The 23788-nt window shown below is 58.3% G+C and overlaps 8 protein-coding genes across 8 annotated transcripts; 4 read left to right on the top strand and 4 right to left on the bottom strand.

Moving 5' to 3' along the window:
• Window positions 1–1240: 1240 nt before the first annotated feature.
• Window positions 1241–2033, top strand: DCS_00479 (uncharacterized protein; the record flags this gene model as incomplete). The annotated part of the gene is made up of 2 exons (XM_040797818.1): window positions 1241–1526; window positions 1624–2033. The coding sequence occupies 2 exons, from the start codon at window positions 1241–1243 to the stop codon at window positions 2031–2033; spliced, it is 696 nt and encodes a 231-aa protein (XP_040658701.1).
• A 1342-nt stretch (window positions 2034–3375) lies between these two features.
• DCS_00478 (acyl CoA binding protein) lies at window positions 3376–3853 on the bottom strand (the record flags this gene model as incomplete). Its single annotated transcript, XM_040797817.1, has 2 exons — window positions 3376–3525; window positions 3644–3853. 2 exons carry the CDS (start codon window positions 3851–3853, stop codon window positions 3376–3378), a joined length of 360 nt encoding a protein of 119 aa, XP_040658700.1.
• Window positions 3854–5574: 1721 nt separating this feature from the next.
• On the top strand, window positions 5575–6990 carry DCS_00477 (apoptosis-inducing factor; the record flags this gene model as incomplete). Its single annotated transcript, XM_040797816.1, has 3 exons — window positions 5575–5679; window positions 5766–6548; window positions 6769–6990. 3 exons carry the CDS (start codon window positions 5575–5577, stop codon window positions 6988–6990), a joined length of 1110 nt encoding a protein of 369 aa, XP_040658699.1.
• A 195-nt stretch (window positions 6991–7185) lies between these two features.
• On the bottom strand, window positions 7186–8514 carry DCS_00476 (putative SAGA protein; the record flags this gene model as incomplete). Its single annotated transcript, XM_040797815.1, has 2 exons — window positions 7186–8208; window positions 8278–8514. The coding sequence occupies 2 exons, from the start codon at window positions 8512–8514 to the stop codon at window positions 7186–7188; spliced, it is 1260 nt and encodes a 419-aa protein (XP_040658698.1).
• A 654-nt stretch (window positions 8515–9168) lies between these two features.
• On the top strand, window positions 9169–10076 carry DCS_00475 (isopentenyl-diphosphate delta-isomerase; the record flags this gene model as incomplete). The annotated part of the gene is made up of 3 exons (XM_040797814.1): window positions 9169–9367; window positions 9428–9766; window positions 9841–10076. 3 exons carry the CDS (start codon window positions 9169–9171, stop codon window positions 10074–10076), a joined length of 774 nt encoding a protein of 257 aa, XP_040658697.1.
• A 553-nt stretch (window positions 10077–10629) lies between these two features.
• Window positions 10630–11592, bottom strand: DCS_00474 (Replication factor A protein 2; the record flags this gene model as incomplete). Its single annotated transcript, XM_040797813.1, has 3 exons — window positions 10630–11331; window positions 11418–11530; window positions 11589–11592. 3 exons carry the CDS (start codon window positions 11590–11592, stop codon window positions 10630–10632), a joined length of 819 nt encoding a protein of 272 aa, XP_040658696.1.
• A 1328-nt stretch (window positions 11593–12920) lies between these two features.
• On the top strand, window positions 12921–15983 carry DCS_00473 (ATP-dependent protease La; the record flags this gene model as incomplete). Its single annotated transcript, XM_040797812.1, has 3 exons — window positions 12921–15500; window positions 15577–15746; window positions 15896–15983. 3 exons carry the CDS (start codon window positions 12921–12923, stop codon window positions 15981–15983), a joined length of 2838 nt encoding a protein of 945 aa, XP_040658695.1.
• A 5319-nt stretch (window positions 15984–21302) lies between these two features.
• DCS_00472 (uncharacterized protein) lies at window positions 21303–21587 on the bottom strand (the record flags this gene model as incomplete). Its single annotated transcript, XM_040797811.1, has 1 exon — window positions 21303–21587. The coding sequence occupies one exon, from the start codon at window positions 21585–21587 to the stop codon at window positions 21303–21305; it is 285 nt and encodes a 94-aa protein (XP_040658694.1).
• Between the last annotated feature and the right edge of the window lie 2201 nt (window positions 21588–23788).

Below are 23788 nucleotides of genomic sequence, written 5' to 3'. Positions count from 1 at the left end.
CTTGCATACTGCATGTAATTACGGACTAAGAACAGCACTTACAGTACTATTAGTACATGCCAACATGTCAGTACGGAATATACGGAGTAAATACGGAGTACTGTCCTACTAGTACTTGATATACGTTGTGCATCTAAGTGCACAGTAGGTGTACAAGTTGACCTTCTCGTGTTCTTGTACGAAGCATTACTTACTACACATATACTTACTGCAAAGCACAGGTACTTGATGTATTCCGTACATGCAAGTGCACCGTTACCTTCACCAAGCAGAGACAACGCAATTAATTATATGTCTACTTAAGTAAGCACATGTACTGTTGGTGCGCATGGCTCCAAGTACTTATAAGTGCAATACGTACCTGCAAGCACTTGAACCGGTGTGCGCAAGTACAAAACACGAAATGTGCTTACACACGAATAAGTACGGTACGGTAATGAATTCCATGGCGCTTACTGTACATACTATTACCACACGTCTGCCGTCACCGAGGTAGGAGTACCTGCTCCCAGGGGAAAGCGACACGCGTTGCGGCCGTACAAGTACTTACGGACACCGTCGTGCGGAGTGGCGGGGCAGCGACAATTTTGTCACCCCCCCTGCCATGGGCCGGCAATGGACCGCAACCCACCAACCGACGACGAGGGACGGCGTAATTACCATGTAATTACTTATAACATGTAATTACAGTACATGTGCAAGTAGGCACTCAAGGGTCCGTACATGTACTTACTTAGGGGTACACACGAACGGGCACGTGTCCACATCCTCATGTGCTAACTCACGTCAAGGTTGCGGCAGCAGGTCGGGACTTTCTGCCCAGGCTGGAAATGGCATGGCGCCTCCCGTGCCCTGACACAGCCCCCCGGCCGGGCAGGGAAGACTCCAGCGCGCTAGCGCCGTTTCCGAGCTAATGGGCCCTCCGATTGGAGTCCCTCGGAGGCTGCTTCGAAGGAGTGCATGGCAGGCAGGGAAATTAAAAAGCAAGTGTTTTGCTGCCCACCCGGCCGCTCGCCTCGCTGGCCCGTTTTCTCCGCATCGTCAAGAACTTCACTTTCCACATTCCTTTCAACCCGTCCTTCTTCACCAAGTCTTTCGGCTTGCCCACACTCGTTTCTTTCCCGCGTCAAAGAGTATTTTTTTCTTACCTCGGTACTCGTTCCGCTCTCTTGATTCTTGATCGTTCCGACCGCGCGCTCGCCCGTCCCTCCCGAAGCCGCTGCCACAGCCAACGGCAACGATGCGCTTCACCGCCGTCGCCGTCCTCGCCGCGTCGGCCGCCGGCGCCGCCGCGTCGGCCGACGAACCGATGCCCTACCGCCTCGCCGTCAGGTCCGTGCCCGGCCAGGGCCTCTTTCGCCGCAACGTCGACGGCTACAAGCCCGAGACGTTGAAATGCAACCTGGGTGACACCTGCGGCGTTGCCTGCGGTCAGGAGTTTTCCCTCTGCCCTGCCTCGGAAGGAGGAGTCTCCCACTGCTTCAACCCGTCGGCCGGCGAGTCCTGCTGCACCGACGGATCTGGCAGTACGTTCCACCCCCCGTCCCTCCTCCATGCCTCCATGCCTCCGTCCCTCCCGCATGCCGCGGCGCGCGACCGTCGCTGACGATGCTGCCCCTCCAGACTCGTGCGAAAAGGGCTACTACTGCACTCACGACCGCAACAAGAATTCGTGGTGCTGCCCCGAGACCATGGACATCGCCACCTGCGCCGCCAAGTACCACATCGCCGACGGGCTCGAGCAGGCCACTGCCAAGCCGCCTGCGCCCTCGACGACGGCCGCTCCCTCCTTCTCGTCCAACGCCACGACGACGCAGGTGACGACCATCTGCTCCACCACGTCCACGCCGGCGTCGAATGCCACCACCTTTGCCCACAACACCACCGCCGTCTACCCCTCGTCGGCCTGGCCCTCGGCCTCGGCCCCCTCCGGCAACCCGGTGCCCCAGGGCCTGCTCAACGTCAGCGGCGCCGCCGCCTCGGGCGTCAGCGGTCTGCTCCTCGCCGCCGCCGCCGCCGTCGCCCTCTTGTGAGCGTCGTCAGGAGCAGGCGGGAGACTCTTTTCGCCCTGATCATGTCGGAGGAGCCGCTCGATCTCCGCTGCCGTTCCGTCGTCGGTCCGTCGTGAGCCGGGAACGCGGCGTCGAGCTTACGACCTTGATGAGGCTTGCTATCATTGTGCACCATTCATCGGCCTGCCATTTACTTCTAATTGACCCCTTTATTTCTCTTCCTTCCCACATGATTCCCCCTCGGGACTGGCGAGAGGGCGTGACGCCTCGGCTCGCCTCCGCCGCCCCATTCTTTGTCATGCTCGTGCTTCTGCTTCTTCTTCCCCGGGAGGAGAGGCTGAAGGGAGGACGGAAGGTGTCGTTGGATGGCCACTTTCGACGGCACCACATGGAACCCAACCGTTCCACCATTCTGTACGCGGACCTGATTAGCTGCGGCCTGTATCCGATCCGGTCCTGCCGGTCGGTCGCTTGGATAGACTTCCGTCTCGTTGCCGAGCGGGTAGCGAGGCCAGGGAACGATGCTCGCTCGCACCTCGCACCGGCACCGTCTGTAGTTGATTGGGGAGGTCACGTCATACGTTAATACAATTAAACTCTTAGTCCACCATGATGCCCGCCCTCGGCCCCCGCTGAATCGCTGTCTCAGCCTCGTTCGGTGCTCGATCCCGGTTATCCGTCTGGCGAGGCGCTCAGGCGGAAGCGGGAAAAAGCCACGGGAATGCTTGGCGATGAGTCGATCTAGATTGTGTGCATTCCAGCCGAGCTCGTAGCTGCGTTGGAGAGCTGTGCATGTCGACGTACGGTAATTAATTAATGCCAGTAAGCCATGTCCAGTTCGCCGTGTTTCTGCCTGGGCTCCGACACACTGTACTCGATACATGCATACTTGTATCCTTGTACTGTACTGTGCTGTATCTTACAGCACTGTACCCGTAGCTTCAGCTTCAGCCCGAGCCCACCACTGGCGGCGCCCGTACCGCCCTCCTGGTTCGGGCCATCTAGATTCCAGCCCCCCGCGCCGCCGCCGAGGAATGAGGATAAATGGCAACGCGCGAGATGCGCAACGCGTGAGTTGCAGAACGCGTCAAGCACGGGAAGCGTGTGCGGCAGGGCAGGGATGCATGCTTGGCTCGCCCGCCCGCCTCGTTCCAAAAGATAGGCGCCCGTGCGTGCGGCGTGGTACTTTGATTGTTTCTGCTCGTGTGCTAATACGGCGTTCTCTTGCGCTACATAAACCCCCCCCACGACCTCCCCTCCCACGTCTACCTCTCCGAAACGGAACGCCGCCGAAACAAGCCGAGACACGGCGAGCAGGTGAGGGCGCCTGCACAAACGAGTGCACCGGGTACCGATTCCTACCCTAGGCACCGACGGCCTCGGGCTCCTTGTTCTCGTCGTAGCCGTACGTCTCCTTCATCTTCTCGACGAGGGCGACGTATCGCTCCTGGGCTTGCTCGGCGGTGATGCCCTCGTCGACAATCTTTTGCCACGCACCCTTCTTCGCCTTGCCCTGCATCATCACGCCGGTCAGCAGGTGCCGCGTGCGCGTCGGCGGCCCCGGAGGGGGGGGGGGCGGGGGGGCAGGGAGGCGAGCGGCTTGCCTTGAGGTCAAACATGCCGGGGGCGACGGCCGTGGAAATGTCCTCGCCGATGGCCACCTTGTAGAGGCCTGGGCGAGACGGCGCGGTTAGCAATGGCAGCGGGCGTCGGGGGCGAGGGGAGCCGCGGGGGATCGCACCGTAGAGGGCCAGCAGGTCGTCGCTGCTGGGCTTGCTGGTGAGCTTCTTGGAGTCGACGACGGCCTTCTTGAAAGCCTCGCTCTGGGTGGGGGGAGACATGACGGGCGAGAGATTTGCGGCGGATCGGATCTGGCGCGGACGAGGACAGGGCGGATGGAGCGGAGGAGCGGAGGAGCGGAAGAGCAGAGGGGATGGAGTGTTGGGGACGAGGCAGCGGACGAGGTGTTGGCGGTGGCGAGGAGGAAAGATGCGATGGGGGTCAGCTGCTTGTGCGTCCGCGCACTCTGGCGGGGTTGGCCGGCGGAGGGTCGAGGGGAGGGAGGGCGCGCAATTGGTGGTGACCCGGACCGCCCGCTGACGAACCTCGGACAATGAGCACTGGATTAGTCCCTAACAGTGCTCTGCTTGGTCCATACCTGGTGCCTGATTGGCCACGTGCCGTGGGTGCGGAGCGCAGGTACCCATTTGTTGGGCTCTTCCTATGCCAGCGCTGGATGGGCCGGGCCGGAGCCTCGTTGGCGCAGAAAGGGGGGGCCTCAGCAACAGCGTACCGCCCACGCACAGCGCCCTGAAACGAAGCACTAGAGCCCTGAAAAGAAGCACTAGAAGTCCTGGAGGCACGGAACGAGCACCTGGGCTCATAGTGCCTTGGGGCATCAGGACTTGCCTCTAGCACCACGCACAGTACCTGCACAGTACCGTTGGTGTTCCTGCGCAATACCCGTGTGGACTTGCATTCGCACCAGCTTCCCGAACTAGCGGACAGAAACGAGCTTTGGGGTGACTGCAGCTGAATGAATGCAAATGCGTCAGCATCGATAGCACCGGTGTGTTTTGAAAGCGCTTGATGCCCAGCGCAAACCAGCGGCGGACTGCTCAACGCACTCATCTGCACGTGCTGCCGACTTGCACTTTTCAGGCGTACAGTACAAGTAAGTAAGTACAAGTGCATGCATGTACTTGTGCTTCGTACTCTGCGGATACTTGTACCACGAACAAATGTGTGCCCCTAGGTTAGTACTCCGTACAGTACACCTACTGTACATGCTTACAGTACTTACAGCACGGTGTACTTACTACATGTACCTATACTTGCAAGCACAGCCATAATAGAACACAGCCATTGTACTCCGTAGTATTCGGCTGTGCTAATGGTCGGTTAGCGCCTTTCAGAGTGCTTTTCAGTAAGTATTAATGTAAGTATTAATTACTTGGCACATGTGTGTACGAATGAGGACTTATTTGTTCTGTACCTGTACGTACTTACAACTACTGTACGGAGCAATTACTCCGTATGCTGTACGGAGTACGGAGTACCGATACAGTAATTACTTGTTAATTAGTTGTACTTGTATGCTTACAGCACTCCTTACAGTACATGTACAGTACTCGTACTATGGGGTATCATACTGTACTGTACGGAGTACTTACAGTACTCCGGCTGGTGGAGCCATCTCACGTCATGGACCATCCATGATCCATCCGCCATAGAGCTCCTGCTTCCCAGCCCCCATCCTCCACCACGGAATTCACAATGACCGACAACATGCCGTCCGTCTCTGCTATCCCATGGCATGGCACGCACCTTCGACAGACGATCGGCAGAAAAACTGCCTTCCATCGAATGCGAGAGCGCCACAGGGCGGCGGCCAAACCTTGTTCCTGCGTCGCCCAACATCTCGTCGTCATAGACGTCTCGACCCCAACACACCAACACGGCTCTTCCCCCTGATCCTCTTCTGGAACCCCCCGTGCCCCGGCCCGGCCCTTGTGGGCGGCATCTGCAAGATACATCCGACACTGGCACAGCCGCGGGAGCCATGGCGAAAAAAGTTGTCGTCGTCGTCGGCGCCTCGCTCGGTGGTCTGGCTGTCACTCATCGGCTGTTGAAGGATACGCTCCCGCACGAACCGGACCTCCGCGTCGTTCTCATCTCCAAGGCACCACGCCCCTTTCCTATTTTCCTCTCCTTTCCCGCAGACACCCCGGCACTGACGCCTCCGGCTGGCAGAACTCGCACTTTTACTGGAACATCGCCTCTGTTCGCGCCGTCGTCCCCGGCGCCGTCGAGGATGACGCGATTCTCCAAGCCATCGAACCGGGCCTTGCGCAGTACCCCGACGACAGCGTCGAGTTTGTCGTCGGCACCGCCGTGCGCCTTCACGCCGGCGCCAAGGTTCTCGTTGTGAAGATGCCCGACCTCGTCGACCGCAACGTCCATTACGACTACCTCGTCCTCGCCACCGGCGCGAATCCCAGTGACGGGACGATGCCGTGGAAGGCTGCCGGCACCTACGAGGAGTGCCTGGACACCCTTCACACCGCCGCCTCCCGCGTCGAGGCGGCGTCGAGCGTCGTCGTCGCCGGTGGCGGCCCGACCGGTGTCGAGCTGGCTGCCGAGATCAAGTATCACTACCGCGCCAAGCGCGTCGTTTTACTCCACGCCGGCGAGACCCTTGTCGGCGGTGATCCCTCAGCCGCCTCGGTTGAGCGGGAGCTTGCGAAGCTTGGCGTCGACGTCAGGAAAGGCGTCAAGGCCCTCGAGACCGACTCGAAGCGGCCCGACGGCAAGACGCTCGTGACGCTCTCCGACGGTGACGAGCTCTTGACCGACTACTACATGCCCACCGTAGGCCTTGTCCCCAACACCAAGTTCTTGCCCACGGAGCTCCTCACGCCGAGTCACTACGTCGATGTCGACGAGTGCATGCGCGTCCGCGGCGCCGAAGACATGTGGGCCGTTGGTGACGTCGTTTCGAAGCCACGAGCCGGACTCCTCTTCACTGAGGCCCAGGTACGCCCCGGCCCGTCCGTCCGTCCGTCCGTCAAGCAAGCAAGCAAGCAAGCAAGCAAGCAAGCAAGCAAGCAAGCAAGCAAGCAAGCAAGCAAGCAAGCAAGCAAGCAAGCAAGCAAGCAAGCAAGCAAGCAAGCAAGCAAGCAAGCAAGCAAGCGAGCGAGCGCGCACAAAGGACGAGAACCCCCAACCCCGTTCCTGTGCTGACGGCTCACCCTAGGCCGCTGGCGTGGTCAAAAACATCACCCTCGCGCTGCTGGGAAAGCGGCAGCAGGTTGTCAAGGGCCCCCCCGTCGACGTTTTCCTCTGCACCATCGGCCGAGAGCGGGGCGTGGGCAGGGTTGGCTGCGTCCACGTTCCGTCGCTCCTCGTCTGGGCTCTCAAGGGCCGCACCCTGGCGACGGAGAGGACTGCGAAATATGTCAACGGCACCATGTGGTGATTGCTACGCGACCGTGCTTTCCCTCCCACCCTCTCCTTCTGTGCATCCGTGTGCGGTGTATGTGAGGGGTGATGCCCCCCCGCGGCCGCCTGGCCCGGAACGCTGTTCGAACGTCTGGCGTCTGCGTGGCGCGAAAGTACGAAATGAAATGCCTGCTGTATGTAGTATGTCGAGTGTTGGAAGCACATCACACCCCTAGCCAGCCTTCTCGGCTTCAACCTGCCTCCGCACGTCGTCCAGCACCGTCTGCCGTGACCGCAAGTGCGCCTCGAGGCCCTCGACCTGCTCCCGCACCGTTTGCAGGTCGTCCGCTATGCCTTTGAGCTGCCCTCCTGCCGCGCTCTTGCCTTTGCCCTCCTGCAGCTCCCTCAGCTCGCCGCGCTTGTACTCGAGCAGCTGATCCAGCTCCCGCTTGACGAGCGCCGGCTTGGCGTCGCGCTTCCCGCCCGTCCTTCGCTCCGCAATCTCTTCCACCTTGCGAATCTTGGCATCCAGGTCCTGCAGCTGGCGCTTTAGCCGCACCTCCTCCCAGTCCTCCGTCTTCTCCGTCGAAAAGTCGGTGCCGGCGGCCTTGAAGCCGCCTCGGCCGAGCCGGGTGAGGTACTGGTCGCCAAACTTGGCCTTGCGCCCCGTCGCCGTGCCTTCGTCCGCTTTGGTGGCCCATCGCGAGGATGCAGGTCCGCTTCGCTGGTTGTCGACCTGGTAGTCGATCTGGTTCCTCTCGAAGCTCGACCGCAGGGACGCCGGCACCGAGCGCGGGATGCGGAAGCCCTCGTGGCGGTTGTTGAGGATGTGCAGGAAAGCGAGGCAGGCGTCCTTGTTGATGCTCGACCCGGCCGACGGGTTGACCAGGTTCCAGGCGGAGCGGACGTCCGTGTCCGGCACGTCGAGAGACTCGTACAGGTCGCCGAGGGCGTGGACTGGGTCGAGGCGAGACTCGGTTAGCCGACGATGACATCGATGGCAGGGGCAGGCGGACGAACATGATACTTCTCCGCGCATGTCACGGTTCTCCTGGTAGATCTGCTCGTACTTGGATTTGTCCTGCGGGTTCATGTACCATTCGAAACCGTCCTTGAGTCCCTGGTCATCCGAGTCGTCCTCCACCTGCTCGAAGCGTGCTTGCTTGCCCGTGATCGCCCGGCTGGCTTGCACCAGATGAGCCTTGGACTCGGGCACCATCCAGTCCGGCAGCGATTGGGGCACGTCGACATATTCCTAGACGCCCCGTCAGCACCACGCTCTTCCGCGCTTCGCCTTTCATTCCGGCTGTCGAGGCGGACGTACGCCGTTCAAGATGTCAAATATGAGGCGCATGCCGACGCAAAACTCCTCAAAGTCGAGGTTGCCATCGTTGTCGACGTCGGCGAGGTCCCAGACTCGCTCCAGCTGGTCATCGCGCAGGCCGCTGTTCTTCAGCACAGGAGCGGCTTGCTCTCCCGTGAGGTACTGGCCGCCACCCGTGCGATCGGAGAAGATATTCCAGTACGTCTCAATCTCCTTGGCCTCGATCTTGGGAGGCATGGTGGGAACCGTCGGTTTCGAAGGGGGAGAGGGGGAGGGCGATCGCACCGGCCCAGCGAGAGGGGTGACGGGAGGCAGCAGAATCGATTCCGATGGAAAAAGTGGAGGTGAGCCTGCCAATAGCGGAACCGTGAGGCACCCCGGCGGAACGCGGCAAAGCAGTGCGTTTGGCTTGGCCGTGTGTGGTGGTGATGTCGTGATGTTGGCTGGCAAACCCGCTGGCCTAGGTAGCTGTGCTACACGTTACCGTTACCACCATACCAAGGTTAGTCAACAAGTACAGTACTGTACTGTACGTTAGTACTTAGGCACCTATCGGCGGTGCATTACCGGGCAACGTCAGTGCTATGACGGTAGGTCTGCTCGCTGACTCAGCGAATATTTGGTACCTGATGTTACGACTCGTACGCATTGTTACTGGTGCGTTAGTGAGGACTAAGCGCTGCTGGAATTCAAGCCTGGTGGGGATGAGCCCTGGCGAGGTGTTGCCGATGAGGGGCCTAGTTTAGGGGTGACCCGAGCAGCAAAACATGTAAACTGGGAATATTTAGCATCATCACCACGCTACTGACCTCATCGACTTTCACCCATCCTCCGCTGCCTCCAACGAGAAAAGACCCGTCGAGATAGAAATACCGTACAAGGCTATCCACCATGTCGTCGACGACGACAACGACGACGACGGGGCTCCAGCCCATGACGGCCGAGACGATCCTCCGGCTCTTCCCCGATATCGACACCAACAACGACGTGCTCTCCGGCTACGACGAGGAGCAGATTCGGCTGATGGACGAGGTTTGCATCGTCACGGACGAGAACGATGCACCGGTCGGAAAGGCCAGCAAGAAGACTTGTGCGGACCCTTGCCGCTCGGCGATGACGATGGCCGCGGCCGACTGACGTATTCCTTCAGGCCACCTCATGACCAACATCAACAAGGGCCTCCTCCACCGCGCCTTTTCCGTCTTTCTCTTCAACGACAAGAACGAGCTCCTCCTCCAGCAGCGTGCGAGCGAGAAGATTACCTTTCCCGACATGTGGACCAACACGTGCTGCTCGCACCCGCTGGCCGTCTCGGGCGAGACGGGCTCGACACTCCCCGACGCCGTCGAGGGGGCCAAGCGTGCGGCCCAGCGCAAGCTGAACCACGAGCTCGGCATCAAGAAGGAGCAGGTGCCGATGGAAAAGTTTCGCTTCCTCACGCGCATCCACTACAAGGCTCCCAGCGATGGCAAGTGGGGAGAGCATGAAGGTGAGCGACCGCCGCCGAGTTGGATGGTGGAGACTTTTTGAGCGAGCAAGCGGCATCTAACGCCAAAGTTGCAGTCGACTACATCCTGTTCATCAAGGCAAACGTCGACCTCGAACCCAACGAGAACGAGGTCCAGGCTACGCAGTACGTTAGCGCCGACAAGCTCAAGCAGCTTTTCGGGAACCCCAGCCTCAAATTCACGCCCTGGTTCAAGCTCATCTGCAACTCGATGCTGTTCGAGTGGTGGGAGCACCTCGACGAGGGCCTCGAAAAGTACACCAACGAACAGGAAATCCGCCGCATGCTGTAGCGAGCCGTCGGCGTAGACGGGCATGGAAGGCGTCAGCGTTGGCTGACTGGCGTACCTCGGATTTCGGCCATTGCGGGGGTGACCATGACGGACTTGGCAGCGCACTGCATGTGCCGGATGCTTCGAGGTGTCTCTAGGTGGAATGCATGTATCGTCATCGCAAGGACGACGCACCAGAACGTTCTTGCTACGTACTCTGACAGTGTTTCTTGCACGATATCGTCCACTCAACAAGAGCCCGTTCATTTCCATGGATCTTGTACATGGTGCCCGGCTGCGGTAGGCAGACGTGGGCGCCCTTCGGGTCCGTAGGCATCTGCTATCCTAGACACAGTGCCCTCCAATGGAAAAAAAAAAGAAAATGTAGCATTTCATCATGACCGAGTACAAGAAACCTCTTATATGCTGTAAAAACTCAAAACACCATTTTGCACTCTCGTGTACCTCGACGCTTGTGAGTGAGCCCGACAGCGCAAAGTATGCACTCTTCCGCCGTCCCGTTCCAGACTGCCCCAACCCAGTACTCAACCCAGTACTCAACCCAGTGCTCAATCTAGTACTCCAAGATAGCCCAGGTCTCGTCGTCGACGGTGGTGTAGATCAAGCCTTGCCCCAGAAGCTCGTCGGCACCCGTCAAGACATCTCGAACCGATAGGCCCGTCCCGTTGGTGATGACGTTGAGGTGCATGCCTTCGTTTCCGCCGGGGGTGTCGTTGATGAAGTTGAAAATCTTCTTCCCAAGCGCCGTGCAGCCGGAGAGCTTGCCGTTGGACTGGGGTGCCATGCTGGCGGCGGCGCCGTTGCCGCCGTCGACGAACATGCTGTCACCATTCGCCGCCGCGCCGCCGAGGGGCCCTTTGGTGAAGAAGAGGTGAACGTAGGAGGCCTCGAGGAGGTGGTAGTTGACCTCGTTGAAGTCGGCGACGGGACGGATGACGTGGGCGCCTACGTGGCGCTTGTTGGAGAAGGATTTGAGGCGACCCCAGACGCGGACGTAGGAGTCGAGCTCGAAGCCGGGGTCGGGCTCGTCCTGCTTGTCGGCGTCGATCCACTTCTTTACCTCGACCTGGCCGGTGCCGTCGTCGATCTTGAAGGTGATGTTGGTCGGCTGCGGGTTCACGCTGCGCACCTGGCCGACGAATGTGATTTGCGTCACGGGCGAGCCGTCTATTTTGAAGTCGGCGCCCGAGAAGGCCTCCTCGGCCTCGAGGATCTGCTTGATGGTTACGGGCCGGAGGGATTCATCTTGATACGCCTGCGGCAGTTCCGAGTCAGAACCAACATTGTCGGTGGCACGACGAGATTCCGGAGGGGAGTTCCGAGGGGAGTCCTTGCACGCACCTTGCCACCGGCTGCAGATTGGCTGCCCTGCTGCGAGCCGCCGGCGAAGAAGCCACCGGCATCGTCGCCACCCTGTGCGCCGTAGGCGGGCTTGGATTGTCCGCCGTATGCAGCTGTCGATGGAGCGGGTTAGCAGATTTATATCGCGGTTCGAGGGAGGAATCATCGTACACATCGTGGCTTGCTGGTGGTGATGGATGTTGCCGGATGGAGCAGGCGGGATGCAATGGAGGCAGAATGCAAGGTGCAAGAAGTCACGGGTGGATGTACGACGGCCTGTGGGAGACGCGTCGAAGCGCGCCTGTTTAATTGATGGAGGCCTGCCCCTCCATTTGTACGTGCAGTTACGGAGTAAGTACATGTACAGTACAAGTTCTTAGTACTGGTACTTACTCCGTACCGTACTGTACAGTACCGTACTTGCATACTGTGCGGATTATTTCTGTACACCTACTCTGGTCCGTAAGTACAGTATTTGCAAGTACAAGTCCTGCACGAATACTCCGTACTTACAGCAGGACTACATGGTAAGTAATACTCCGTACTGTACTCCGTACAAATAGGCGCCTTTTTTCATCGGACGAAGTATCTACCTATGAAAGAATACGACAAGAAACACCAGTGCAGTGCGGAGAACGGATCACTGAGCACCTGGTACATGTGCTACCACGTGATTGTACAATGGATGTTCTCTGTACTTACTCCGTACTTAAGTACATGTTGTCAGTATTACACCTACTTGTACTGTACACACTAGGGAGTACTCCGTACAGCATGACAGCAATACCAGAACTTCTGTACTCCGTACCTGTGGCACATGTGCTTGTACATGTACATGCACTGTACTAACACTTCCGTAGCTCGTACCTAGCACTGGTGTGCCACAAGTATTACTACATACACATGATACCAGGCAGTACTTAGGTACTTCTTCCGTAGTGCGCAGCGGCCATGGCCGCAGGCAGAGGTATTAAGTACAGTACATGTGCTCGTATATTTCCCTATCTGAGCTAATGGCTGCGTACTCCGTACTTGTACAGTACGGAGAACTGTACTCCGTACGGAGTACTGTAATTATTGATTGAACTCAGGATACTGACGACAGCCCAGAGGTCCACTAGAAGCAGCCTCCCCCCCCCCACTCTCGATGATTGATGAGCCTCGGCAGAAGCTACCCCAAGCGAATGGCACACGGTATAGCTTCAACGTCCAGGCCTTCCCCCAGCTTTGGCTTCTGGCCTGTTCTCATTATCCGGAGCTGAGGAACCGACCCAACCATCATCAAACTCCACCCACCAACCGTCAACAGCTGCATTCCTTCCCTCTCCGTTGCTCCTCACTGCATCATCACTCGCTGCCGTCGATCCCTCCCAACATCACCAACCTCTCTCATCCACGCAATACAACGTACTGGCATCACACCACTGCCAACACACCGGCCAGTGGCGTACCTTTCCTCTCGACTCCCGACCCTCGACGGCCAAAGATCAATCTCGCAACGCCATGGGAAGACCACAGACCGCGAGCCTGCCAGTCGTACCGCTTGCCCGAGGAGCCCTCCTCCTTCCAGGCCTCGTCCAACGCATCCCCGTCGACGCGGGCCGACCTGACATCCCGGCACTCCTCGCCCAGGTCTACGAGCGAGCGGCGGCCAACGGTCCCGACGGCCGCATCGACGGCGTCCCCATCGCATGCGTCCCCCTCTCCTCGCCCCTCCTCGGACCGACCGGCCAGCTGCTCGTGAACAACGGAGACGAGGCGGACGGTTCCCAAACGGACAATGTCAATCCTGGTACCGCCGGTAGGGGAGACATCTTTGGCTTTGGCGTGGCCGCCAAGGTCGTCGGCATCGATGGACGCGGCGGCGGCGAATTTGCCTTGCGAGTCGAAGGGACTACCCGCGTCAGGGTCGACCGCATCCTGCGCGACCGCCCTTTCTTCGAAGCAAAGGTCACCTATTTCAACGACTCGGTGGACGTCGCCGACAAGCAGCTTCAGGACCTATTCGGCCTGCTCAAGCTACGGTCGCGTGAGCTCGTCACCATCCTGCGCATCTCCTCCCTCCTGCCGCGCGCCAAGGGCGGCCCCGTCCTCTCACCCGGCCTGACGAAGCGGCTGGAGATGCTCATCATGAGGAGGGAGATCAAGGAGGCCGGCCTGCTCGCTGATTTCATGGCCAACCTCGTCGAGGCAACACACGAGGAGAAGCTTGGCGTCTTGGCCGCCCTCGACGTCAAGGTGAGAATGACCAAGGTGATTGAGCTGCTCGAACGACAGGTGGGCGGCATCAAGAACAACTTCAAAATCACAACCTTCACGTCGGTGCCTGTGCAGATACTCGACCGCCTGCACGAAAACCAGTCGAGAAAGCTGCCCTCGACCGTGCAGGTTCCCGGCATGACCTTTGTGCCGGGCGCGGGCCAGCAGCCGCCGGGGAACGACGCCAACGACGACCAGGACGCCAACGAGCTGGACGAACTCAAGGGGAAGCTGCAAGCCGCTCAGCTTCCACCCGAGGTGGCCAAGTCGGTCGACAGAGAGCTGCGGCGGCTGAAGAAGATGATGCCGATGAACCAGGAGTACCAGGTGACGAGGAACTGGCTCGAAACGCTGTCCGAGATCCCCTGGGCCGTTACCACCGACGAAAGGCTCGGCCCCGAAACCTTGACCAAGGCTCGCAAGCAGCTGGACGACGACCACTATGGCTTGGACAAGGTCAAGAAGAGGCTCGTGGAGTACCTCGCCGTCCTGAGGCTCAAGCAGTCGGTCAACGACGCCGTCGACGAGAAGATCCGAAGGGCCGAGGCCGAGGCCGAAGCGGCCAGCTCGGCCAAGGTGGATGCAGCAGATGCACCGTCGACGTTGGAGCCTCCGACCGAGCCATCCAGCGCGTCCGGCTCGTCGGCGTCGTCCTCGGCGCCGGATGCGCACGCCGCAAAGGTAGAGATTCTCAAGTCGCAACGGATGATGGACAGATCACCCATCATGCTTCTCGTCGGCCCCCCCGGCGTGGGCAAGACCAGCCTCGCCAAGTCGGTGGCCACGGCGCTCGGGCGAAAGTTTCATCGCATCTCGCTCGGCGGCGTCAGAGACGAGGCCGAGATTCGCGGCCACCGTCGGACCTACGTCGCCGCCATGCCGGGGCTCATCGTCCAGGGGCTGCGCAAGGTGGCGGTGGCGAACCCCGTCTTCCTCCTGGACGAGATCGACAAGATCGGTGCCGCGAGCGTGCACGGCGATCCTTCGGCCGCCATGCTCGAGGTCCTCGACCCGGAGCAGAACCACACGTTCCACGACCACTACGTGGGCATGCCCCTCGACCTGTCCAAGATCCTCTTCATCGCGACGGCCAACACGCTCGACAGCATCCCGCCGCCGCTGCTGGACCGGATGGAGATGATCTACCTTCCCGGCTACACGACGCTCGAGAAGCGTCACATCGCCATGCAGCACCTCGTGCCGAAGCAGATCCGCGTCAACGGATTAGCCGAGGATCAGCTGGCCTTCAACCAGGATGTCGTGTCCAAGATCATCGAGTCGTACACTCGTGAGTCAGGGGTTCGCAACTTGGAACGCGAGATTGGCTCCGTGTGTCGTGCCAAGGCGGTCGAGTTTGCCGAAGCCAGGGACGGCGACCGCCTCGACCTGTACCGGACCCGGCTCACCGTCGACGATGTCGAGAAGATCCTGGGCATCGAGAAGTTCGAGGAGGAGATTGCGGAGAAGACGAGCCGACCGGGCATCGTGACGGGTCTCGTGGCGTACAGCTCGGGCGGGAACGGGAGCATCCTCTTCATCGAGGTGGCCGACATGCCCGGCAACGGGAGGGTGCAGCTCACCGGCAAGCTGGGCGACGTGCTCAAGGAGAGCGTCGAGGTGGCCTTGACATGGGTCAAGGCGCACGCCTTCGAGCTCGGCTTGACGGCCGAGCCGACGACGGACATCATGAAGGAGCGAAGCATCCACGTCCACTGCCCGTCCGGCGCCATTCCCAAGGACGGCCCCAGCAGCGGCGTCGGCCAGGCGGTGGCCCTCATCTCTCTCTTCTCCGGCAAGCCGGTGCCGCCGACGATGGCGATGACGGTACGTGCCGTGCCCGATCCCCCCACCCGTGGAGAGTCTTGAGACCACAAAAGGCTAACGCGCGACCGCGCAACAGGGCGAGATCACGCTCCGCGGCCGAGTCACGGGCGTCGGAGGAATCAAGGAGAAACTCATCGGCGCTCTGCGGGCCGGCGTCAAGACGGTCTTGCTGCCGTCGCAGAACAGAAAGGACGTCAAGGATCTCCCGCAAGAGGTCAAGGACGGGTTGCACATCATCCACGTCAGGTAAGCCAACGGCCACACCATCCATCTCATGGCAGCACACGGCAAAGAGACCGGCCCCAATGGTCTGTTTCACGCCGCGGCGTTCTTGAACCTTGCGAACGACGATCCAGACGATGCTCGCTCGTGCCACTGACACGCGTACTCGATAGTCACATTTGGGAAGCGATCCGAGTTGTCTGGCCCGATTCCCACTGGGCAGCCGACAGCAACACTTCTGGCATCGAGAGCCGACTGTAGCGAGGGAGATGCCGACACCACAACGAGGGAGATGCCGAAGCGGTACCCTCGCACTATCCGACATGTTGTCTTTCGCTGTACGAGCCGCAGCCCCTCCCCCCCCTCTCTGAGGCGCCATCAGCGGCCGGTTTCGACGTCGCGATGTGCCCGTCGCGGCCGACGAACTGTATCGCAGTGAGACCAGCATGACGCCCGCCTGCTGCTGGTCAGGCTCGCCGCTGCTGCGTGCGCTTCCCCTTCCCCCCTCCCCCCCTTCCCCTTTCTCTTGAATGCATATGACGGCGCAACTATTCGTTGGCGTCTCACATGAAGCACCTCTGCCTGCGGTTGGCATGCGGTCCGTGTGCATGTCGGCAAAACTGCACATCAGGCGTCGTGCGAGGCTCACACGACATCAGCCACCAGATGAAGCGAGTCGGTCGCCGTCTCCATTCCTGCCTACGGACACTATCTTTGTTCGTGCTCTGCATCATTAAGCTTCGAGAAGATAACTCACACGTGCAAATTGAGCATGCATGCAGGATGCAAGATCCAACCACGCGCAGGCGACGGTACTTCGCGGACGATAGCCGGCGTCCTTTGTGAGGGCACACTGGTGGGAGGGAGTCTCCTGCGCTTGCTCATGTCACGACGACTTTACATATATACTTGTACTACGAGTTCATACGATCGTTCACAAGGGCTCCAACCCGCGGTGACCAGCATCCATGTGCTCGCGCGTTGCGCTGCGTCGGTCGTCAGGGGGGGCGAGGGGCCAAGACAAGCATGGCGTTATGCACGCAAGCGAAGGTGGATGGGTACACATGGTGCTGTACGGCACAGAACGCCTACGCATTCATTCGCATGTTCGCTGACTCGGCGATTGGCGAGGACGGGAATGGCTTGTGTGCTGCAGAGGGCTGTTGATGATCCAGATGAAGTGTAACGAGGCCATGTCTCACGGGAAGCCCACCTACAAAGCATGGGACAACGAGCATGTGTGCATGTAGGTGTAATTCACCATGCTCGATTTTGGTCTTGCCTTATGCTTGCTCGCGCAAGGATTACGATACGGGGAAACCGGAGAAAGGAGGGATGCCACTGCCTAGGACGTACGGAGCCAGTGAGAGGCTTGCCAAACTGGGCGCCAAACTGGGCACATATACGTGCACTTGTAATATGTCATGTCTTGGTTTGGTGTGCCCTTGCCCCTTGGCCGTGGACATGTGTACTGCCATGCTTTCCCATGAGTGCAATGACGGGATGGCAGCAGCGGAAGTAGGAAGGATGCTGCATTTCAATGCGAATACTGCGTATCCTAGTATACAGTCGTGATTTTACATGTACTGGAAATTACCTCGCATGCATGTGTAAGTGTACACCGTAGGGGATCTGTGCATGCCATGGTTGGTTTATATCGCACCTGTGCATCTCGAGACGGGCTCGAGCTTTGATCGTTTCTTCTGTCACGAAGCCACAAAAACCGACGAAGCCATGCTCCCTTTGTGCTCCCGGGCCCTTCCTGTCAATGGCTTGGTGTTGTGCCGTCTTGTCCTGTCGGAGGTCAGCTTGGCAAGGGTGCCAAAGACGCAACACACGCACACACGCACACACACACACACACACACACACACACACACACACACACACAAGTATGAGCAGATCGTATGCGATAGTGCTTGCAGGTGAAAGTGGTGAAGCTGTTTGTTTGTAGGGCTTGTGGCTGAAGTACGGAGCACGGAGTAATTACATGTGCACTCACGGACACACGCACAACATGCACATGTACTTGCAGAAGTTAATACACAATTAGAACACGAGGAGTGCAAGTAAAAGTACAGGTAATTATGCGAGAACAAGCTTCGGGACAAGAACGTACGATACGTGGATGATGAGTTTGGCCGCGATGCGACAGAATACAGTTCTAACTACTCCGTACCTGGTATTACGGAGTATTAATTACATACAGTTCTGGGCCTGTTAGTAATACCAAGTACTTTACTTGTAAGTATACAAGTAGATACTGTACAACTGCAGTACATGTATGTACATGCACTCGTACTCGCACATGTATAGGCACCTACAGTGTACTTCGTTGTAGGAGTAAGGCGCAATTGTATTACAGTACAAGTACTGTATGTGCACATGCACGGAGAATGGAGTAGGCGTGCGGAATATATACTCCGCATATGTAGTTACATATCGCACATTACAGTGTACAGTGTACAGTGTGTACTCGTACGATCATGAAAACATTCATACCAATGCCTCGTCCCTACGTACAGAACAAGCACAGAGTACATGCACTGTGCTTGTATACTCAAGTACACGTTATCAACAGATACTAAGTATGTTTTTACAGTACGGAGTACGAAGTAATAATTACTGAGTACAGTACTTACAGGCAATTCCATGTATTACCAAGTACTTATTCGTTGCTACGAATCATTCTTCCGAAGTGGAAGCGCAGACATTTAATCAAGTACAGAATTGATGTGCACTTAGTAATCAAGGACTAGCACGAGGCACTGGTATCAAGCAGTAAATATCGTACTTTGGTACGGAGTACTCCGTAGTCGTCATTGTAATTACTCCGTATAGTTCCTTGCATTGTGCTGAACTGCACAGTGTGCGGAGCACAGTACTTAGATCCAATTCAAGTATATGCCCTGTACGGATTACTCCGTACCTGCTTGAATTGTAGTGAGGGAATGCCGCCACCAAGGCATACAGCAGTATTCCCATTTCGAGGACCCTCCGCAGAAGTCAGATGGTATCATTGAGCATTGCTTGTCCACTAGCCTGATGAAGTTTATAAGAGGTATCAAGCACTCCATACTTGCAGCTAGACCGTATTGCGTTGACTGCCGCCATTGCTCTGTACAAAGCTGGTACGGGCTCTCCGACTCGGGCGCTGGATCTGACACTGTGCGATTGGCTATGAATTTCACCCAAGTACTTTACATGTCCATGTCCATGCACGTACTTACGCAGCATGTCTGCATGCTCAATCATGCACTTGTATTTGCTAACTGCCTTGTACGATCGTATTGGTAACCGCCGATAGCATAAGCATGGATCGTTGAACAACGGGGAAAGGTGTTCATTCTTTGCGCGAGTACAAGTAGGCACATGCAAAATAGGCGTACCGCAATATTACCATGTATTGTAATGCTATGTACGGACACAGAGTATTACTTTGTTCCGTCATACAGTGTACTGTACTACGGAGCACTGTACACCCGAGAAGGTGTGCGTGTATTACTTGCTGTACGTTGGTGTTGTTACTCTACTTTATGGCCTGAAAAGTACTCCGAACAGAGTACGGAGCCCAGAGTAATTACAGTACATGTTTGCAGTACTTGTACGGAGTGCGGCTCCAAACCTACCGAGGTGCCAGCCACCCATGATACCGCCAAGTCCTCGGTGGGTGTATCCAGGCAACGCACTCCGCATCTCCTATATTGGTACACGCACATCGATGGAACGGGACCCCCAACCCCGGCGCCGACGTGTTCACCTATGCTGTGCAGTGAGAATAATGCTGAGTGGCGCATTCCCAGACTGGGCTCGTCTTTCGACGGCACTCAGGGCTGGCGCGCTTGATCACGCCATTCCAAAGCAGCGGTGACGCTGCGCTTGCTGGTGTGCCCCGAGCATGACGTGTATATCCCTACTCGCGAGTGCGTATCCAAAGCCGCCGGCTCTACATGTCATACTTGTGCTCATAGGCGCCCCGGGTAAGATGAGCTGCTGACGATCCTTGGAATCCGAAGACTAGGACATCCCTACTACCAAAATTTGGACCGACATGCTCCCCCCTACGACGCACGAGTACGGGCACGAGTAGGAACATGGACTTGCTTATACAAGAGTGCTGTACGGCTGGGCATGAGAACGCATGCAAGTGCACCGTAGATACATGCATTGCTCACGCATTATCCTGTTTCGTTGCCGCACGCCGCACGTACAAGTGGAAGGCTCTGCAAGCACCGAGTAGGTGGCGTTGCATTGCCCTGTGCTCGGGGTCCAAGGGTGCCATGGAGCCGCGTGCAACAAAAATACGGCGTGTGCTCCTCACGAGCAGGTTGGCGCCGACGTTGTCAGTTGGCACTTGGGCATCTGGAACAGGAGAGCGCTCGAAATCCATGAAATCACGAGCGAGTCGTCTGACCTGCGAGGACCATTGTCTCGGTCGTCGCCTCGAACATCGACATGGTCTCCCAGCGTCAACTTGACGACGGGCGGCGAATCGGCATGGCCAACTTGCAGCGTTGCCCACCCGGAATGAAGTAGCGGGCGATCTCGCCTGTGTGCGTACTTGCTGTTCGTGTACACCTACCTGTACTCGTGCTCGCACCCGCCCGCAGGAACCGCATCCTGGCATCGAGCGCCGAGCAGCCTCACACGAGCCCGAGCCCTGCCTCGAGTCCCGCAAATTCAAAGCCTGCACCGATCTGCCCACGCCATTCCGAGACGGCACCAGCTGTCGTCGGCCTGCACGAAGCTTCGTCGTCTTGGCCATCGCCTCATGTGACGAAGGGTTGCCCTGGAGGCTGGGCGAGGATGCATGACTCGTCCGCTTCGATGAAGAATTGGCGATTGCCATCTTGTCTCGTGCCTGTGACACCCCTCGCAGCATATGTGACGAGGGAAGCGAAGCAGGATGGTTGGAAAACTCCGTACCAGTGGGATGCGCCGTGCCAAGTGACCAGGAACCCATGACGCATGGCGCGTCGCATAGTGCGCAGAAACGTCGTGGCAGCCGGCCGTGTCAGCCTGGGGGGCGACGACAAGCACGACGCTCGGTAATCATGGCGTGCAGCACGGAGTGCGTACGCATCACGAGCTCGCACTCGTACTTCTCCATACCTGTATATGTAGATTGCGCTTGACGAGCGGGCCAGAACCTTGGTCGGCTGATGTGCCGGCTGCGTCTATAGCTCGCCCTTGGAGTAGGCCAGTCCAGGGCGACCGAGACTGCGCCGTCCATCGCAAGTTGCAGCCAACAGCTCCACGACAGGAGGTTTGGACAGGCAACGGCGTCACCTACGGAGCAGGGCGTGTTCGAGTTCCTGTACGCTGCACCCGTCAGGCTTACCTGGAAGCCCAGGGAGTCGAGGATGTGCACTCACAAGCGTACGCCGTCCGGAAATGTCGACGCCGTGCCCGAACCTTCTTCCTCCTTGCACGATGCAGCAATAGCTGTAAGCCTTCGGGCCTTGAGTAGCATTCCGGCCCATGCATTGCTGCTGACCCCCTCGTCATGGTCATTTCAAAATCTTCATCTCGTGTGCAACCCAGGCGGTCCGGAAAATTAAATCACCAGTAGCTCGGCGGTCATTGGCGGCCCAAACGGAGGCCGCCCGGACCCATGTCGCCTGAGGATGCTCCCGCCTCCATCGGTCCTGTCCCAAGCCAACCAATTGCTTCCTGCAACGTCGAGTTCCGCCAGGGGCACTCTGTCGTAACTTCGAGTTCCGACCGCCTGCCGCCACCTGCCCAATCTGGCAAATTGCAGGTGCGGCATCTGCGTCGAACGTGCTTCAGACCGTCTACCTCTAGCAGCGATTTGGCGCCACGGGCATCGCCACTTGCTTCCTTTCCCTCTCTGCCGGCATGCATGCCGCCTGAGCGGCAGTTGGTTGACTGTCGGTGACTTGATCACGGGCAGCGTCTCCGGATCGGAGATGGGTGGAAGGAAATCCCCGGCTTGCCACCCAGACTCGGGGCCCTAGGCTTAGAGTTGAAAGCCTTCTTGAGCCGGCATCACGCACACCCTCGTTCGGCATCGATGGCAGGGGGGCATGGTCCGGCACCGGGCTTCGACTGTTGACAAATTGCGACATCGTGCAGACGACGCTCGATGACGGCGTGTTGCATCTCGACGGCAGGTACCGCTGCTATGTGTTAGGCGGGCTGGATGAAGAAGCGACATGCGTCAAGTTGCGCCCGTGCGACCCTTCGTTCGCGAACTTGAGTCGTACTGCTTTCTCCAGCGCCGGCAATCCTCCATTACTCATGCGCCTCATTGCATGGTTTCAAGCCGTCATCAAGTGTGGATCGGATCCTGGTCCGGCCCAGTAGCGCCTCGTACGTCGTAGCTTTCTGAGGTCAAAGCTCCGATGGACGGGCATTCTGGTCGCAAAATTGCGGCATCCAAATCCAATCCCACAAGTCAGGGAGCAGCCCCCTTGAGGGCACGCCGAGTCCATGGCCCTCGAGTCTCGACACACCCTGGCTACGGGCTCATGGAAATCGCCGTCGTCCTTGGACAGCCTTGTCACGGAATTTCGCCGAGAGTTCGCTGCCACAGCACACACCGTGTACCAAATACATCACAGCACAGGTCAAGGCAATTATGCGGACGCGACTCCAACCCGATGCTCGTGTAAGTGCCCATGTTGGGGCGCTTTGGAGCCGTGTCGGTCGATGAACCTGCCTTGACCCGATGAAAGCGATTGATGCGGCAAACTTGGCAGAGAGCTGTCATGTTCTGTCAGCAAACGGATGCGAGAAACGGCCGGTGTATTGTACCGAGACATGCAAGCGGAACTCCCGTTTCTTGTTCCTCCTTGCTGTGTGCTAATCCGTGGCAGTGAGCACATGTATGCATGTACGTATCCCGTGCCATGTTTCGTTCGTCTTTGTCCCGAAACTTGGCAGTTGTGACAGCTCGGCAACAGCTTCTCCGTAGAGTGCAACCGGCCAAATAACTCGCCGCCCATTCAATGCAGAGAGACTGCCATCGAACGACGGGACGACGAGCCACGATGTGACTCCTCCATCGGGCCCCTCGGCCAGCGAACAAAATCCCGTGCACGAGACTGTCACAAGCTCCAGCATGCCAAGGATCCAGAGTGGCCCGTCAATGCAATCCGGTACGTGTATGGGTACTCATACTGTAGCCGTCGATGGTGGCGCCTAGAAGCTCCAGCTGCAACTTTCCGTTTCTGCATCAGCCAGAGTGGACCGAGATCCGAAATCGCACCGGTTGCATTCTGGGAGTTGCATTCTGAGGGGAGTCCCTCCCTCCGTAAATGTGCTCGTATGTTGTACCGGTGGACGAGATGGAAAAGTAAAAAGTCCCGAAGCCTGATGAAGGCTGCCACTTAACCACCGCCAGGGGCTTGTCTGCACTCGCCGTCGGTATTGACGAACTTTGCAATCGACCCTGCTCACATCGCGACGCATAAACGTTCGGTCGAGGCTTCCCAACGATTGGAGGGGGAGGGCCCGGGGCCCAAGACATCGAATCGCCGTGAGGGAGGCAGGAAAATGGAGATGACCACAATGCTGGCCGAGTCAAAGTGGCCGGAGAATTTGCTCGCCAGGTAAAACGGCAAAACGCCTAAGTTCGTTTGACCTGGTCAATCGTTGCTTGTAAGGCGAGGCAGGGGTGGCCAGGGACGTCAGCATTACTGTTCGTGGATCCTCGTGTTCGTGCACCATAGCAGGACCATCAGGCATTCCTTGGGCTTGTGGGGGATGGGGGGATGAGGGGGGGGATGAGGGGGGGGGGGGGGTGCCAGATGGCGATTCGATTCTGCCCCAACCAGTTCCTGCATGCATACCGAGCAGGCGCAGTTCAGACTTGGTACCTGAAAACTAAGGCGTTGAAGCTGGTAGCTGGGTGCCTTCCCCGTGAAGTGGCTCAAACTATTGCACAGGATGGGAGAGTAACCAGGGGTGCAACTTGAATGATTTCCAACTCTCCTCGCTTTGCAAGGGAAGACAGCCCTTCAGCATGAGACAGTCCAACATATGTCGCCTCGCTCACGGCGGCCCCATTTGGGGTGAGGCTTGCGATGACGATGATACCATTC

Source organism: Drechmeria coniospora, chromosome 01 (assembly GCF_001625195.1).
Source record: "Drechmeria coniospora strain ARSEF 6962 chromosome 01, whole genome shotgun sequence".
Lineage (NCBI taxonomy): Eukaryota > Fungi > Ascomycota > Sordariomycetes > Hypocreales > Ophiocordycipitaceae > Drechmeria > Drechmeria coniospora.
The sequence above is the reverse complement of the archived record's forward strand: the minus strand, read 5'-3'. Positions and strand labels throughout refer to the sequence as shown.